Here is an 18,710-nt window from a genome sequence, read left to right as displayed (position 1 = left end):
TCATGGCAGTTCTATTACATAACATGAAATTATTCATTTTAAAATATGCCATTCAATGACAATTAGTACTTTCTAGTGGTAGATTTTTAATACATTTATGTTTAATATACATCACTGAATAAATAAGATTGCATTGAATTAAATAGGCCTCCAAACAACAAAATGCAAATTGAAAACATTTTCTACCTTGCCAGGATGCATATTGTTTCATTCGTTAAAGGGAAATCCCTGCTTAGATATAAACTTCCTAAATTAATATAAATATCCTTACACAGTTAAATATGAGTTTAGGAAGCAAGTGTTTACGTAGCAAGGGATAATTCATTTCCATTATATGCCATTAGCTCTTGGAAGGTAGACTTCCAATTATGAAAAACACTGATTTCATTGAAATGAGGGTTTTCTACTCCCTAAAGAGAAAGCCATGGGAATAGGTAGTTTTATTCAAGTGACCAAGTATGGCAAGAATCACCTCTCACCTCCCTCTCTGCATTAACCCCACAGATGCAAACAGACTTCTCTCTAGTTCTAAAGATTACACACTTCATCTTAATACTGTTGGGAAATGAAGAATAAGAAGAAACAAATTGTAGATTACTACAGTAGCACATCTATAAGATGAGATTTTACAGATTAATCCTCTTTGCTGCAAAACTAGATTTTTTTTTCCTCTAAAAACTTTCAGCTTTCTTTGATTGGCTTTACCTGTTTTTTTCCCTCTAACAATGGTGAAGAGACAAATTGTACTCTTCTGGAACCAAATCTTGAAATATTTAATAAATACCTAATTTATCTAAATCATGTATTTACACATATTTGTTCAGAATACGTAATATGGCATAATTTGTCATTTTTTAGTCATAAACCTCCTCTGACTCCTTCACAAAGGGCTCAGGTTTCCTTGCCTTGGCCAACTCCCTTCACAAGAGACTCTAGGATTGGTACTTCCAGAAACCTGGAGGCCAACTGGGACCCCTCTTCCCCCTTCCTATACTCCCTTTTCCACCTCCCTGCTCCCAACATGCTTTGCTCTTCTCTATTCTAGGTCATTCACTCCATCACAACCTCTGGAATTTCCACATCGTTACAACACAAGCTTCTTTTATCCTCAGATACCAGCTCTTCACTGCTTGAACAGAGAGGATCCGTAGGGCCCCATCTTTGTGGCCTGTAAACCAATCTGATACAGAACACAAACGATCATAGCCAATATGTACTGGCTGTGTCTACTGTGCCAGGCGGGAGCTTTCAAAGGTCTTTAATGTGTTAATTTATGTGAACTTTTCAGTAGCCACACAAAAAGTATTTAATCAGAAAAAAATTACATAAAATTGTAATCTAAAAACATAGAAGAACAATCCTGAAAAGAGTGTGTTGAGCACTTACGATGCAGCAGGTTCTTTGAGAAAGCCTATCAAGCATACAGAGTGAATCAAAACACACCTAGGGCAGGTTCCAGAGGCTACCAGGAATGCTCCTTGAGGAAGTGCAGTGGAGAAAGGACAGCCTGCAGGACTGAGGACCAGAAGAAAGGCCAGACCCCAGTCTCCGTCTCTATTCCAAGATGATGCCAACATCATTTGGTCTCACACGTCTAGTGGCATCTAACAGTCCTCTAATGGAGAAATCTCTGGAAATGTCTGAGCTGAAGTCATTGGAAGGGAGGTGTTAAATGTAAATGTGTCGCATTCATTACCAGTTGCTACATGAATGCATTCTAACAAGCTGCTAGAAAGGGAGTCAAGGAAAGGAAAGATTCTGATCCATGTTCCAAAAATGCAAAGCTGAAGAGATGTTGCAAGATGACATTCAATTTGAGGAAAAGCCCATAATGGGGCTTCTCAGCTTTGCAAGAAAACCATGAGATTAAGAGGAATGATGGAGACCCACCATCCAGACATGATGGAAGCCCCTAGGGTTTCATACCTGGGCTCCCAGGGGCTTTGACTCAAGCAGAAAAACCTGGGCACACCCAGATCTCTGCCTCTCCCTGTAGGCACCACAGGGCCCCTGGCTGGAGCCTCTTTGCTCACTGATGACAGCTATTGCTGCACTCACCATGGATGCCAATGCAAGCAGCACAGAAAAGGGGGTCTGCAGTGCTCCTCTCAGATGCCAGGTCACACTTCCAGGCTACAGTTGAACTTCCATCTTCACAGACACCATTAAAACTCAACCTACCGGCCGGGCACGATGGCTCACACCTGCAATCCCAGCACTTTGGGAGGCTGAGGCAGGTGGATTGCTTGAGGTCAGGAGTTCGAGACCAACTCGGCCAACATGGTGAAACCCCATCTCTACTAAGAATACAATAAAGATTAGCTGGGTGTGGTGGTGCACGCCTATAGTCCTAGCTACTCAGGGGCTGAGGCAGGAGAATTGCTTGAACCTGGGAGGCAGAGGTTGCAGTGAGCCGAGATTGTGCCACTGCACTCCAGCCTGGGTGACAGAGTAAGACTCAATCTCAAAACAAAATGAAACAAACAACTCAACCTACCATGCGTCATATTTCTGCCCACAGTAGAAGCCCTTAGAGCTATCCACTTTCTCCCATGGGGTTATCCTAACTGATGTTTTCCTTTCACCCAGCCCGTTTTCACTCCTTTACCTCCCAAACACTTCCAGTGTCTTCTCTCAAGTGTCCTTTCCATTGCAACACTACTCCCATGCTTTCTGAGTCTCAGCCTTTCCTGAAAGCTGGCTGCATCCTGGGGACACTGACTCTTCTGCTCCCGGAGGATAATGCTTATTTTGCCCCTGGATTTTCCTTCGGATTCTTCTCGTTCTCCAATGTTTCTGCTAAATAGCACTTTGAATTCATAATGCAAAGACTTCATTTATTGAAAGTTCATTCTCATGGATCCTGCCCCATCTGTCATGCCTTCTCCAGGCTGCATTCCCCTCTTCCTCACACCAGGAAACCACGCACTAGATCAACATGGCTCCCATGTCACCAGGTCCCCTGCCTGGACCACTCATCCTCGTTACCCCTGGCTGGCCAGTCCCTGCTGCAATGCTCTCTGCTGTCCACTCCCGTGGTTCTTCAGCAAGCTAGTCTGTGCCCTTTCATTGCGTTTTCTCTGCTAGATTATCTTTCTGTCCCTGACTTCTAAATGTTAAGAGTAGTTGGGTCCAATCCCAGGTGCTCCTCTCTATCTCATCTCTCACAGTCACTTTCGGCAAATCCTAGGGACTTAAATGCAGCTAGATGCCCATGAATCCCAAATTAATATCCCCATTCCAAGCCTCTCCAACAGCCTATCCAACATCTTCTCTCAGATTTCTATTATGTCCAACCTCGTGTGTCCAAAATAAATCTCTTAACTCTCCCTCCCCCATCTCAGGAGAAGACCTTGTCATCACCCAGTGACAGTGCAGGACACCGAAGGTCCTCTCTTCCTCCCCCACCCCCAAATCATCACCAAGCGCTACTGAGCCTTTAGAAATTAAAGTCAATTATTTTTACACTGTTAAATATTTGATACATACTTGTGCTACAAAATTCGGAAAGTCCGAAAAGTAACACGATGAAACGTGAGTCCTCTCCCCAACCCGTCCCTTCCCCAGGAAGCCAGGTTGGCTCCTCGCATTGCCATATTTGTGAGGTCACTTGCAGTAGGTATCTGTGCACATACCCACACATTTTAAAAATAAAAAAAATGGCTGTACTATACTATACACACTGTTCTGAAGCTTGTTTTCCCACCTCACATTATACAGTCAAATATTATTCTGGGTCAGTATAAACAGAGCTGCCTCGTTTGTGTTACAGTTGCATAGGGTTCAAACCTTTGCCATTACAAGACAATACTGTAATCATGTGTATAAGTTTCTATTCCTAACAATAATACAATGAACACCCTTATAAAGAAGTCATTTCCCATCACATGAGTAATTCCTGGAAATTAGATTGTGGGTCAAGGAACATGAGACATTTGTCGTTTTGATAGATACGGCCAAATTGTATAGATGCTGTTCGGTCTGTACCAGCAGCAGCCTTGGGTGGGAACCTGTTTCCCAACATTCTGGCAAACACACCGTGTTATCAAACTTCTTGATCTGTGCCAATCTGATAGGTGAACTATTCTACCACATTGTGGTTTTAATTTGCATTCATCTTATTACAAGAAAGGTTAAGCAAACTATCACACATTTAAGCCTTTCTTGCATTAATTTTCATTATTGTGAAATTTGTATTCAGGTCATTCACCAATTTTTAGAATGTTTTTAGTTTCTTATTTTTTATAGCGCTCTTTTAAAGTATTAAATAAGCATCATTAGCACTTCATCTATGATACTGGCTGCAATTTCCTTCCAGCTTCTATTTTAACTTTGCTTTTACTGTTTTTGTTTTGTTTTTACTGTATTCCCCCTACAGAATCCTATTTTAGAAAGTTTATCAATATTTCTTTACTTTTCTACTTGGTTTTATGGTTTCATGTTTTAATATTTAATTTTTTGCTTCAGCTGGCATTTTAGTGAAAGGAGACAGGCATCTAACTTTTATGTGTCTACAGGTATATTTTCTGGTTCTGCCAACCCCATTTACTGAATAATCTCTTATCCTCCAACGAAATAAACTGCCAGCTTTATAATATGCTTTGACCCTTGTATCTAGATTTATTTCTGTACTAAATACAACTGGCCTTTTGATTTGGCTATGTTCATGTAGGTTCTCCACCTCCCACTGATTTGTGAGCTTCCTAAGCACACTGTCAGGGTCTGAGATTTTATTCCCTTTCCCTTAGAAAGTAATGTTAGCCCGTCACCGTTAGGTGGATGCTGGCAGAGGATGTAAGCCTTTCCGGTCAGAGACTCATGGCACAGAAAGCGGCATGACTTGCCTCTATTCCTCTTGCTTCCCGGGCAGCACGGGGCAACAGGGCGGGGCCTGTTGGATGCCACGTCTGCAGTGGGCTGTGTTTCGGCTGACACAAAGGACTTGGGTAATCCACCATTTTTGTAGCAGGAAATAAGCAGGCCCGCACTTTGTTCTGGAATGCGACCTCACCTTTTAGTGTGGTTTGCTGCAAGCACAACCCTTAAAAAAGGCTTGAGTAAAGCGAAGCCAGGGTCTTGCGTATTTCACTGACCCACTAACAGGCGTGGGAGCAGGAGAGACGCACAGAGGAGGGCCTTTCCCAGCAGACACAGCTGGGTGGTTGTGGTCACTTTGCATTTTGATGTCCACAGGATCAGTGTCTAGTACAAAGTAGATGCTTAAGACGCGTTGATAAATTTGACCGAATCCAACATTTCATTGGGTTAGAATGAATTTACCACCACACAGCATAACTACATCACTACATCTATTGAGTATTATTCTCTGCTACACAGATAGTTCCTCACACTATGGACCCAGGCAGTGTCAAGAGTCCAAAACGGTACCTTCTAAAGGAAGCAACCTAAAAATAAAAGAAATAGAATTACTGTTTGACTCATTGAAACTAATTTCTGTGAAATGAAATTTAGAGACTTTATTTACTATCTTCATTTCCTGTGAAATGTTCAGCTGATAACTTGGAAGCAAGCACTGAGTTGAAACACCCCTAACCGGTTTTTAGTGGCTGTGCCATATTTGTCAATGGCCCTTGGTTATTATCACTGAAATGTTTTAATCATGCCTTATTATGTTTGAAATTACTATCTAACCATGACCAGGAACACCATCCAGTGAAGAAACACGAGGAGATAAAAAAGCGTTTTCCCTCTTATGAAATTAGCTAGAGATTGCAAATACCATTTAGAAACTAGAAAAACAAACTTCTTTAAGAACTTCAAGGAAAGAAGACCCAATGGAAAACAGTGAGACAATCAGCAAACAGTTTAACTGTACTTAAGAAACATTTGGAAATGAATGACAGGAGACGCAGTCTCATTAAACATGTTGACTTGTGACTTTGTGCCTGCACACTGAGTAAGAATTGAATGACTCGCATGACGCTCTCTGTGGAAGCACATTAGAAGATAGTTAACGTCACAGGTGGATGTGCTGCAGACCTCACTGAAGCTGGCACACTGAAAACAGCTCTCTGGATCACTTACAGATCAATTTAAATGTTAACATTTAACATTGATACATTAAAACAAAGGTTGCCTCAATTTCCCTTCTACTTGTTTTCATTTACCTCGTGTCTTCTAACTGCAAACATAATTTCAATCAGAGGATAAACCTATTTAACGAAGATGGAGTTCCATTCTTTTTTTTTTTTTTTTTTAAGAGATGGAATCTCGCTCTGTTGCCAGGCTGGAGTGCAGTGGCGCGATCTCGGCTCACTGTAACCTCTGCCTCCTGGGTTCAAGTGATTCTCCTGACTCAGCCTCCTGAGTAGCTGGGACTACAGGTGCACGCCACCACACCCACCTAATTTTTGTATTTGTAGTAGAGGCAAGGTTTCACCATGTTGGCCAGAATGGTCTCGATCTCTTGACCTTGTGATCCTCCCGCCTCGCTCTCCCAAAGTGCTGGGATTACAGGCATGAGCCACTGCACCTGGCCCATTCTTGTCTTCTTACCCTATCTTTATATCACTTTTTCTTGGAATTTCCCTGAATATGTAATCTGATGTGATATTTGATACTTTGTGAAACTTCCTCAGCTCAAAGATAAAAGTCACTTTCTCTACTATACACCATTAGTAAGAAGAAGGTAAAATTGCAGCATTGGACATTAAAATCAAGCACTAAGAAAGTTTTTTTAAAAAAGCCAGATGATGGTTATAATATATGGCAATTTTTATCTTCAAATTATGTGTGGCAATATTGTAACAAAAGACATAAGAAAAAAATATTTGAGGAAAGAAATATTTGAGGAAAATAGTGCCTTATTACTTAGATAGAAAGCTAATGGGGCAAAGACCTATGTTCTGGGTAATTCTTAGTATATGTTTGAGGCTTAACAAATATTTAGCATATTTTTAGTAACAATGTTTGCGGATTTTTATATTTTGAATTGAAAAAGCCATAAATGCACCTTCACGATAAAGGGTGAGCCCACTTTTGTATTATTCTGTAACTAAAACATGATGATATTTAAAACAACAAAGCAAAATGATGATCTAGATATTAATTTCCTTTAAAGTTTATATTGTGAGAGACAAGGGTGCCATTTTGAAATTGTGGTGTACTTTTAGTGTGAAGAAACTTTAAAACTAGGTACAAGTTTATCAAAATAAAACAGGTAAGTATTGAGTCTCAAAAATATGTATTTCATTTTCTGTGTGCTTTTCGTGGCAGTGAGAATCATGTTTTTAAATTCTCACTTTTACTACCTAAAAGGAAATTTTTGTAGTATAAAATATAATTTTAAGATGTTTTCAATATAAAATTCCTATTTTTTTTTCTCTTTTAGCAAGACAACCTTGGGCTGACATTGGAAACTTTTACTAAAGAACCAGCAAGTATTAAAATGCAGGCTGATGTTTACACTTTCAGTAGTAATTCTTAGAATGTGTTTATCTGAACTGAAATCTCCACTTAACAGTCAGCGGGAAATGGCAATAAATGGCATCTGCCCTAAATTTCACAAGTTGTTGCTTTATTTATTTTCTTGTGAACCTCATTAATCCATACTCCCTCAAGTCACTTTAGTTTAGTTAATATTATTTGTGTGACAAAAGTGTTTTGAACAAGGAAAAATGGAAAATTCATGTGTAAATAGCTAATCATTGTTCTTAAACATAGCATATACATGGAGGCTCAGAGGACAGGTTGGTAAAGATTACTCAAAAGGAGAATTAAAAGACCTTAGCTCAATTCTCAGTTGTGTCATAATCGTATCTTTACAGTAGCTACATATTATAAAATGTTTTATATTTATCCCTCATACTAGTAAGCGTCAAATTCATGATCTTTGTGAGTATACTGACAAACTACTCTCACAAGCTATTACTATTATTGATATTTTATATATAAACTTTTTTTCATCCATAAAAGCACCTCAACGACATGTTCAGTAGCAAATAAGTCAAGTTTTCAGATCCCTTCACTCTATTGAATAACAGCTCTGAACACTTTGACTAACTTGAATATCTTCTATTTGCAATGCCTAAAGATTGAGAATAAAGCAGTTAAGAAGGAAGGTGTAATTTGTAAATTTAGAATTGCCAAATTAGTAATGAGTACGTAAGTTCAAACAATTTTACGCAATCAAAAAGATAGTGACATTCGATGCTTATTAATTGCCATTTGTTATTTATGTTTTTAAAATACATTTTTGTTATGTGTCATTTTCAGAGTATGTTTTCTTTCCTATCTTACTTTTTCCAATTTGCTTTTCAGTATCTTTCAAGATGACTTTGGCTTATCCTAAAAAGAATGTGAGACTTAAAGGTCAATGTAGGGCAAAAATACAATTAAAAAACACTTGGCTTGCCAGATAAGCAAATCTTGATTATAACTTATTTTTGATTAGGTAAACATTCTAAAATAATACTGAATTTAGATTCTTGTTTTTATTTTGTTGGCTAGTATTCTAAACTCTTAAGTGGGCAGGGATATACATTTCTATTAAACTGTATAAGTAACTATGCAAATTGGGATATAAATTGCATTAGAAAATATGAACATATTTGCTTGATACTTAATTCAACCATAAAAAATAAAGTATTGCACTTATTAATGTTCTCTTCCCTCATTTGTCATCTGATATTGCTCTTAGTCACTCACTATCAAAATTTCTTTGTTTAATCTTACTTCTATTAATTTCCTTAAAGATTCATGCAAAGCAAATTTATGTCAGGTTGTAAGCACCTTTCTCTCAAAGCAACCACCACTGTATTTGTGACAACTCACGCCAGAACCCTGAATCTGCCTTGGGAAGAAACATTGCCAGTTGGTGGCAGCATTCACAAGAGAGGGTCACATTTCCTCTGTTATCTTTAGGTTGAATTTCAAAACAACTCTAGAAAACAGACTCAGAGGGCTAGCCTTGGAAACAGCATGCAAACAACTGCAGAAAAGCGGAAGGTTTCTGACTATAATACAGTTCTGCCAAACAGCAGAGCATGTGGCAAAAAAGCAGGCTGGCTCCCTTCCTCCTGTTTACCTCCTGAGCAGTGTATGAAACAGGGTGAGCTTGCTCCTGGAATCAATAGGTGAATCAATGAACACAGGCTGATCTTCCCCACTTCATAACATCTGTACTCTGTACAAGGACACTCCGGGCCACCCTCGCTGAGCATCCTCCCGCCCTCTCCCAGAAAATATAGCTGTGTCATCTTACAGACATTTTTAATGTCATCTGCTTATGATGTGCAGATTGAGAAGCAGACAATTTTGTTCTGCTCTGGCATGAAAAAAAAAAAACGTTTTAATCGGCAGCTAGGATAGCAACATGAAGCAACACACAGGACATCAATTTCATCATGCAAAATACGGGTGTATTATATTACAGGGGCCAAGCATTCCAAGGAAAAGTAATGATCTAAGAAGATGCTCTTGCATTTTAAAAATATCTACTAGTGTTATACAGTCATTAATGTGTAATTTCCATTTCAATAATAGGAAGCCTTCTGGGAAAAAAAGCTTGTGTTGCTTCTTAAATCTAGAAACACATTCTCAAAATTCAAACAGAACAAAATCCAGAGGCATATTAATAAATATTTTAAACTCCTAACCGCAGTCACTTTTTAATTGGGCATTTATGTATTTCTTCAACATAATTATATTTATAATGAAAAAATGTTGAGAATACTGGATTAGCTGCATTTGTAACTACAACATATTTTTCTAAACAGTATTAATTCAATTGATAGACTTTAAAAAAGTTGTAGTAGTTTGTTCTATCATATATGCACATAAAATAATCATTTATTTTAGAAAATCCTCCCTCATAAAATGAACATTTAGGAAAGAGACTGATCCATATTTTTAACAAGAATAATAAACACACAAGTAGAAAGCCTTTATAATTTCCAAGGAGCTGATCAATTCCATTAACAAATCCTGATACTTTAAATGTTTGCAATGCCATACATAGCAAATGATCCAAACAGCAGTTATATTCTCTCATGTAAGTCATTCTGTTGCCCATACACAGAGTTAGCATGTTACAAAACTCTTGTGAAATTTCAGTTGAAACATTAGCAAATAAATTTGCTGGTAAAGTGCAAGAAGTCTCCTTATAAACCCTAGATGAGGAAAAGTCTGTCCACAGTTCATTCATCAGAGGAATGGAATTTCTCAAATGAGCTACTGAACAACATTATCTAATAAAATGAAATATAATGAAATGGTGCCACTCATTTTAAAGATTAAATATACCCTTTGACAGAAACCTGTGAAGTTAAAAATCCTTCCCTCTTAAAATACCTTTTAAATTAAAGCTATTCTAACTAGTTATATAGCATTCCACTTAATCTGCTTAGTTTTTAGATTGAGTTCACCTAAATACAAAATACTGTCAAACACCTACAGGGCAAAGAACTAAAAAAAGAAAGAAAATTTCACAAGCAATAAAATGCTATTCACCTTTCTCCTCCCATACTTGCCTTTCCTATATGAAACAAAGAAAATAATTAGTGATGTTCATTATTGGTAGTGCTGCTAGTATTTGTATTGTGAACCTGTAACATATTTTTAAATCTCTACACTTTTATATAATTGATTCTTTCTTGAAAAGTAATTATTTCAGAAGACTTCTAATAAAATAATCATTATTGTATATGATTCTGTTAAAAATAGAAAAAACAAACAGAAAAAACTCCCTGCTGAAAGATATGGCCATTTTATTAGCTGTGAAAGGAAAGAAAGCTTCCAAGGAAAGATCTTGGACCATGAGAAAAAATTTCAACCAGGCTGTTTGCTGGCAAGAGGCCATGCCAGCCCCAGCCAGTCCTGCGTGCAGAGCATGTTGGCAGATGTTATTAGCTGACTTTTGTTGAAAAAGTATGGAAGAACAGTTGGAAAATCACAAGGTGTAGAACAAGCTTTAAATAAATAAATAGCTTATCTGGCAATAGAAAGGGGGAAAGAAAACAAGTTCCTCGGTTGAGGAAGAGGACTGGGATACTTCTAATTACACAGTTTCTTACTGTTGGTTTGTTTCATGGGCTGACTCTCAATGAGAATTGAAATTGTATCACCCACATTTGTATTTAGAGGTTCTAACTGCAGAATTGCAATTAATTTCCAGTTTGCTGTAGGAAATTTATACTCTCTATGACAGAATACCACGGACATAGGTGATAATTCTTTAACCTTCTCTCTTTTGTCCCCAGTCTGGTAACTGAGGCAGTACATGGGGAAAGTGCTAACTGCCAATCCAGAGCTGCTGACACCTTAAAAACACTGGCCTTTAACACTAGGATGGCCCCAAGAAACAAGCAAACAGGAGAAGATGACACTTGCTAACGTGTGACAGGCATAGCAAGTAAATGTTCAATACGGATATGCAAATGCAACTTCATAATAAAAGTCAAAATGAAAAAGAAAAAAATTGCAAAATATACTTTCTCAGAAGAAACCATCACATGATGTTTAAAAGTGGTGGTTCCTTTAGCATTGTCTACTGATGGCTGGCAACATACAGGAACATAAAAGTGGCCCATTTACATCCTCATAAAAGTGGGATGTAAGTGATCACAAAGCCAATAAAACCACACCACATTTTCTTCAAGCACCAAGATAAGAATCCCTTCATCTTTTCTGACTAGACATATTGCTAGGCAACATTTGTGAACATAAGAAAAGGTAACAAGATCTAAAAAGAACGCCGAAGCATACTGTTCATAAAGGTGGCGCCCCCAACACACACAATCATACACACATACCTATACACACACAATCATACACAATCTATTATATAAACAAACACGCACACATGCACACATAGGTGCACAGACTTAACATGGCATTTCTTGAGGTATTATTTTTTTAAGGTATGATTTAAAAATGGAAGATCAACTTTAAACACACCTTTTTGAGGCACACTGGGTGATATTTGCCACAATGATTATTCTTCCCAAATTCAGGCTACTGATCAATAATCCTAACTGTATACATGCTAAAAATAAAAACGCTATAATCTTTGAACTAGTCAGGGCTCTCTTGGCACATAAAATTAGCCAACACAATCTTCAAGTCACATGTTACAAAAACATATTAAAATATATATCACTCTTTCAAAAATTACACTTATTTTCTCTTAGATTAAGATTTTATTACTTTTAAGATACTTCTATGAATTATAGAGGACATCCAAAAGTAAACATCCGGGACTTAAAAACAACCAATATTATAAGATAAATTATTGCTGTAAATTATTTCATGAAGGCACAATTAAAAAAAATAAAATAAACAGCCAAAGCCTGTTTTGTTGAGTTTTCTTCGTTGCGCAGGATCGGGAGCTTGCTGGGATCTGAACTCAGGAAGCCCTCGCCTCACCCTGACTTGGTCATTGAGGAGATGTAATTGCAGGGGTGCTTATTTGCTATAGGCTTTGAAAGTCACAAAAGCCCAGTAGATATATGAATTCGAAGCAGTTCTCCAAGGGCATCTCCAACTTGGCAGTCACCGCCCGCACCGCGCACACAGGTAGTGGACGCCCGCCCACCTGCCCGTCTGCTGGGCGCAGGGCGCTCCTGGGGTGGGGAGGGCGCTCCTGTGGGGGGAAAAGGGGCGCTCCTGCCTCGGAGGTGGAAAGGACGTCCCTGTGGAAGGAAGGGGGGCTCCTGCCTCGGAGGGGGAGAGGACGCCCCTGTAGAAGGAAAGGGGGGCTCTTGAAGCGGTGTGGTGAGAGGACGCTTCCGAGGAAGGAAGGGGGTGCTCCTGCAGCGGTGGGGGGAAAGGACGCCCCTGCGGAAGGAAGGCGGCGCTCCTGCGGGGGCTGGAGAGACGCCCGCGCGGTCTCCCAGCTCAGGGACCGCTGGCTCGCGGGTCCGCCCTCTCCCCAGCGCTATGGAAACCGCACTTTCTCCGCCTGCCGTCCCCGATCTCTTTCTCCTATTACCTCCCAAACGCGATTTCAACTTCCCGACAAGCTGACAAGTGAATGGCGCAGAGGACGCCCCGTAAAGCGCCCGCGAGCGGGTGGGACACGGGCGCCCCCTCCGCGCCCCTCGCAGCCCCGCTGTCCTCCACGGAAGGGCGCGCGCCGCTCTCGATCTGGAGCGCGGTGCTCGCGAACCCGCGGCCGCGGGCCCTGGAACCTCCCCGCGCTTCGCGGCTGCGGGGGACGGAGATGGGGACGGGAGACGGGGACGGGGAACCGGGGACGGGGAGGGGGCGCGCCCACCCGGAGCGCGGGAGCGGCCGCCCTCGCCCAAAATGGGGACCCCGCGCCCCGAGAGCACGGCCCGGCTCGCCGCCCACGCTTCCCCTGCAAGGCCGCAGCCCCCGCCGCCGATCCCGATCCCCCGCCCCGCCCAGCCGCGGCCCCGCCCGGCGCCCCCTCCCCGGCGGAAGCTCAAGCCCAATTAATTGAGTCCGAGGCGGGAGGGAAGGGCCCTGCGCGCCGTGGCCCGCCCCGCCCCTCTTCCGCGCCCCTTTTCCCGCCCTGGGTGGCATCTCCTCCGCCTGCATCCACAACAAGCCGCTGATTAATGAGGCCCGGGCCGCCCCCACCCCGCCCGGCCGGGCCGGGGCCTCCGCGGGAGGGGGAGGGGACGGCGGGAAACGCGGCCCGGGGAGAAAGGGGGGCGGGGCGGGGGCGCGCGGCCCGCCCCCGCGAGCGCCGCGCCGATTGGCCGAGCGCGCCGTCCGTCGGGGGGCGCGGCGCCAATGCGAGGCAGCGGGGCGGGGCGGCCGCGCTGTGTGTGCCTGCGTAACGCCGAGTCACATGTTGTTTTGCTCTTCTTAGTTCAGTCACTCGGTGCGCGATGTGTTACTCACTGTGCGGCGGGGACCGCGACGAGCCCGGGTCGCCGTTGGCAGCAGCAGCAGCAGCACCAGCAGCAGCAGCAGCCCCGGCGGCGGCGCGGACCCCGAGCGCCCGGGCGCACCCCGGCTTCCCGGAGCGCGACGCGGCGGCAGCAGCCCCGGTGCGGCCGCGCGCGCCTTAGGCTCGGCCCCGCGCCTCGGGGACCCCGACTCCCGGCCCAGCCAGCGCGTCCCCCGGCGCCGCCCGAGAGCCCGAGGAGGCAGCGGCCGCAGGCAGCCGGGGAGGGGGGCGGCCACCGCCCGCGCCGGGCATCCTCAGGAGCCCCAGAGCGCGGAGGGCGCGGCGCCGCCGAGCGGTGCTGGCCCCCGCGGGCCTCCCCGGACCTTCCCCACCGCCTGGGCCCGAGGGACGCGTGCTCGGGTGGGCGGCCGGGCGCAAGGGTGGGAGGGAGCCGCCCCCGCCCGCGCCCCCTCCGCCCCTCGCCCCAACCCCTGGGCGCCGGGCCCGGGCCGCGCGGCCTGAAGCGCCCGCGATGGCGAGCCCGCCGCGGCAGGGGCCGCCCGGGCCGGCGAGCGGAGACGGCCCCAACCTCAACAACAACAACAACAACAACAATCACAGCGTGCGCAAGTGCGGCTACCTGCGCAAGCAGAAGCACGGCCACAAGCGCTTCTTCGTGCTGCGCGGGCCCGGCGCGGGCGGCGACGAGGCGACGGCGGGCGGGGGGTCGGCGCCGCAGCCGCCGCGGCTCGAGTACTACGAGAGCGAGAAAAAGTGGCGGAGCAAGGCAGGCGCGCCGAAACGGGTGATCGCTCTCGACTGCTGCCTGAACATCAACAAGCGCGCCGACGCCAAGCACAAGTACCTGATCGCCCTCTACACCAAGGACGAGTACTTCGCCGTGGCCGCCGAGAACGAGCAGGAGCAGGAGGGCTGGTACCGCGCGCTCACCGACCTGGTCAGCGAGGGCCGCGCGGCCGCCGGAGACGCGCCCCCCACCGCCGCGCCCGCCGCGTCCTGCAGCGCCTCCCTGCCCGGCGCCCTGGGCGGCTCTGCCGGCGCCGCCGGGGCCGAGGACAGCTACGGGCTGGTGGCTCCCGCCACGGCCGCCTACCGTGAGGTGTGGCAGGTGAACCTGAAGCCCAAGGGTCTGGGCCAGAGCAAGAACCTGACGGGGGTGTACCGTCTGTGCCTGTCGGCGCGCACCATCGGCTTCGTGAAGCTCAACTGCGAGCAGCCGTCGGTGACGCTGCAGCTAATGAACATCCGCCGCTGCGGCCACTCGGACAGCTTCTTCTTCATCGAGGTGGGCCGCTCGGCCGTCACAGGCCCCGGCGAGCTGTGGATGCAGGCGGACGACTCGGTGGTGGCGCAGAACATCCACGAGACCATCCTGGAGGCCATGAAGGCGCTCAAGGAGCTCTTCGAGTTCCGGCCGCGCAGTAAGAGCCAATCGTCGGGGTCGTCGGCCACGCACCCCATCAGCGTCCCCGGCGCGCGCCGCCACCACCACCTGGTCAACCTGCCCCCCAGCCAGACGGGCCTGGTGCGCCGCTCGCGCACCGACAGCCTGGCCGCCACCCCGCCGGCGGCCAAGTGCAGCTCGTGCCGGGTGCGCACCGCCAGCGAGGGCGACGGCGGCGCGGCGGCGGGAGCGGCGGCCGCGGGCGCCAGGCCGGTGTCGGTGGCTGGGAGCCCTCTGAGCCCCGGGCCGGTGCGCGCGCCCCTGAGCCGCTCGCACACCCTGAGCGGCGGCTGCGGCGGCCGCGGGAGCAAGGTGGCGCTGCTGCCGGCAGGGGGCGCGCTGCAACACAGCCGCTCCATGTCCATGCCCGTGGCGCACTCGCCGCCCGCCGCCACCAGCCCCGGCTCCCTGTCGTCCAGCAGCGGCCACGGCTCGGGCTCCTACCCGCCGCCGCCCGGCCCGCACCCGCCTCTGCCGCATCCGCTGCACCACGGCCCCGGCCAGCGGCCCTCCAGCGGCAGCGCCTCCGCCTCAGGCTCCCCCAGCGACCCCGGCTTCATGTCCCTGGACGAGTACGGCTCCAGCCCAGGCGACTTGCGCGCTTTCTGCAGCCACCGAAGCAACACGCCCGAGTCCATCGCGGAGACGCCCCCGGCCCGAGATGGCGGCGGCGGCGGTGAGTTCTACGGGTACATGACCATGGACAGGCCCCTGAGCCACTGTGGCCGCCCCTACCGCCGGGTCTCGGGGGACGCGGCCCAGGACCTGGACCGAGGGCTGCGCAAGAGGACCTACTCCCTGACCACGCCAGCCCGGCAGCGGCCGGTGCCCCAGCCCTCCTCTGCCTCGCTGGATGAATACACCCTGATGCGGGCCACCTTCTCGGGCAGCGCGGGCCGCCTCTGCCCGTCCTGCCCCGCGTCCTCTCCCAAGGTGGCCTACCACCCCTACCCAGAGGACTACGGAGACATCGAGATCGGCTCCCACAGGAGCTCCAGCAGCAATCTGGGGGCAGACGACGGCTACATGCCCATGACCCCCGGCGCGGCCCTCGCGGGCAGTGGGAGCGGCAGCTGCAGGAGCGACGACTACATGCCCATGAGCCCCGCCAGCGTGTCCGCCCCCAAGCAGATCTTGCAGCCCAGGGCAGCCGCCGCCGCCGCCGTGCCCTCTGCGGGGCCTGCGGGGCCAGCACCCACCTCTGCGGCGGGCAGGACATTCCCGGCGAGTGGGGGCGGCTACAAGGCCAGCTCGCCCGCCGAGAGCTCCCCCGAGGACAGTGGGTACATGCGCATGTGGTGCGGTTCCAAGCTGTCCATGGAGCATGCAGATGGCAAGCTGCTGCCCAACGGGGACTACCTCAACGTGTCCCCCAGCGACGCGGTCACCACGGGCACCCCGCCCGACTTCTTCTCCGCAGCCCTGCACCCCGGCGGGGAGCCGCTCAGGGGCGTTCCCGGCTGCTGCTACAGCTCCTTGCCCCGCTCCTACAAGGCCCCCTACACCTGCGGCGGGGACAGCGACCAGTACGTGCTCATGAGCTCCCCCGTGGGGCGCATCCTGGAGGAGGAGCGTCTGGAGCCTCAGGCCACGCCAGGGCCCAGCCAGGCAGCCAGCGCCTTCGGGGCCGGCCCCACGCAGCCCCCTCACCCTGTAGTGCCTTCGCCCGTGCGGCCTAGCGGCGGCCTAGGCGGCGGCCGCCCGGAGGGCTTCTTGGGCCAGCGCGGCCGGGCGGTGAGGCCCACGCGCCTGTCCCTGGAGGGGCTGCCCAGCCTGCCCAGCATGCACGAGTATCCACTGCCACCGGAGCCCAAGAGCCCCGGCGAGTACATCAACATCGACTTTGGCGAGCCCGGGGCCCGCCTGTCGCCGCCCGCGCCTCCCCTGCTGGCGTCGGCGGCCTCGTCCTCCTCGCTCTTGTCCGCCAGCAGCCCGGCCTCGTCGCTGGGCTCAGGCACCCCGGGCACCAGCAGCGACAGCCGACAGCGGTCTCCGCTCTCCGACTACATGAACCTCGACTTCAGCTCCCCCAAGTCTCCTAAGCCGGGCGCCCCGAGCGGCCACCCCGTGGGCTCCTTGGACGGCCTCCTGTCCCCGGAGGCCTCCTCCCCGTATCCGCCGTTGCCCCCGCGTCCGTCCGCGTCCCCGTCGTCGTCTCTGCAGCCGCCGCCACCGCCGCCGCCCCCGGGGGAGCTGTACCGCCTGCCCCCCGCCTCGGCCGTTGCCACCGCCCAGGGCCCGGGCGCCGCCTCATCGTTGTCCTCGGACACCGGGGACAATGGTGACTACACCGAGATGGCTTTTGGTGTGGCCGCCACCCCGCCGCAACCTATCGCGGCCCCCCCGAAGCCAGAAGCTGCCCGCGTGGCCAGCCCGACGTCGGGCGTGAAGAGGCTGAGCCTCATGGAGCAGGTGTCGGGAGTCGAGGCCTTCCTGCAGGCCAGCCAGCCCCCGGACCCCCACCGCGGCGCCAAGGTCATCCGCGCAGACCCGCAGGGGGGCCGCCGCCGCCACAGTTCCGAGACCTTCTCCTCCACCACGACGGTCACCCCCGTGTCCCCGTCCTTCGCCCACAACCCCAAGCGCCACAACTCGGCCTCCGTGGAAAATGTCTCTCTCAGGAAAAGCAGCGAGGGCGGCGTGGGTGTCGGCCCTGGAGGGGGCGACGAGCCGCCCACCTCCCCACGACAGTTGCAGCCGGCGCCCCCTTTGGCACCGCAGGGCCGGCCGTGGACCCCGGGTCAGCCCGGGGGCTTGGTCGGTTGTCCTGGGAGCGGTGGATCGCCAATGCGCAGAGAGACCTCTGCCGGCTTCCAGAATGGTCTCAACTACATCGCCATCGACGTGAGGGAGGAGCCCGGGCTGCCACCCCAGCCGCAGCCGCAGCCGCCGCCGCTTCCTCAGCCGGGAGACAAGAGCTCCTGGGGTCGGACCCGAAGCCTCGGGGGTCTCATCAGCGCTGTGGGCGTCGGCAGCACCGGCGGCGGGTGCGGGGGGCCGGGTCCCGGTGCCCTGCCCCCTGCCAACACCTACGCCAGCATTGACTTCTTGTCCCACCACTTGAAGGAGGCCACCGTCGTGAAAGGTGAGGAGGCCCTTTGCCTTGGCGTCTGGTGGGAAGGAGGGGTGGGGCGCTGAGGGAGCCTCTCGGGTTTCACTGCTCTCACTTTTTGGGGACCTTGACCCAGAAGCCAACAGCCTGGCACTGGCTCCTTGTTTTGTTTTTCTGCGGGCTGCCCTGTTCTCTTCCCTCAGAGAACTTGCCAGGAACATTCGTCTTTGAGTTGAATGTGACGTTTTCCGCGTGGGAGGGAGACTGATTTTTTGAGGCCCCACCCATTCACCCATTCTGTGCGTCCCACAGCCCCCTGTCCCTTAACACAGTGGAAGTTCTCCCAGACCGGCCACACTAGAGGCCGCGGGGCA

The 18,710-nt window shown here is 49.5% G+C and overlaps 1 protein-coding gene across 1 annotated transcript in view; it reads left to right on the top strand.

The window, feature by feature from the left end:
• The first annotated feature begins 13,784 nt into the window (after positions 1-13,784).
• IRS2 (insulin receptor substrate 2) overlaps positions 13,785-18,710 on the top strand; it is a 32,551-nt gene continuing 27,625 nt past the window's right edge. The window contains exon 1 of the mRNA XM_016925526.4: positions 13,785-18,369. Coding sequence (XP_016781015.3) covers positions 14,352-18,369 — 4,018 coding nt within the window. The 5' untranslated portion in view covers positions 13,785-14,351. The remainder of the gene's footprint in view (positions 18,370-18,710) is intronic.

Source organism: Pan troglodytes, chromosome 14 (assembly GCF_028858775.2).
Source record: "Pan troglodytes isolate AG18354 chromosome 14, NHGRI_mPanTro3-v2.0_pri, whole genome shotgun sequence".
NCBI classification, from domain to species: Eukaryota; Metazoa; Chordata; class Mammalia; order Primates; family Hominidae; genus Pan; species Pan troglodytes.
This window is presented reverse-complemented; position numbering and strand designations above follow the sequence as displayed.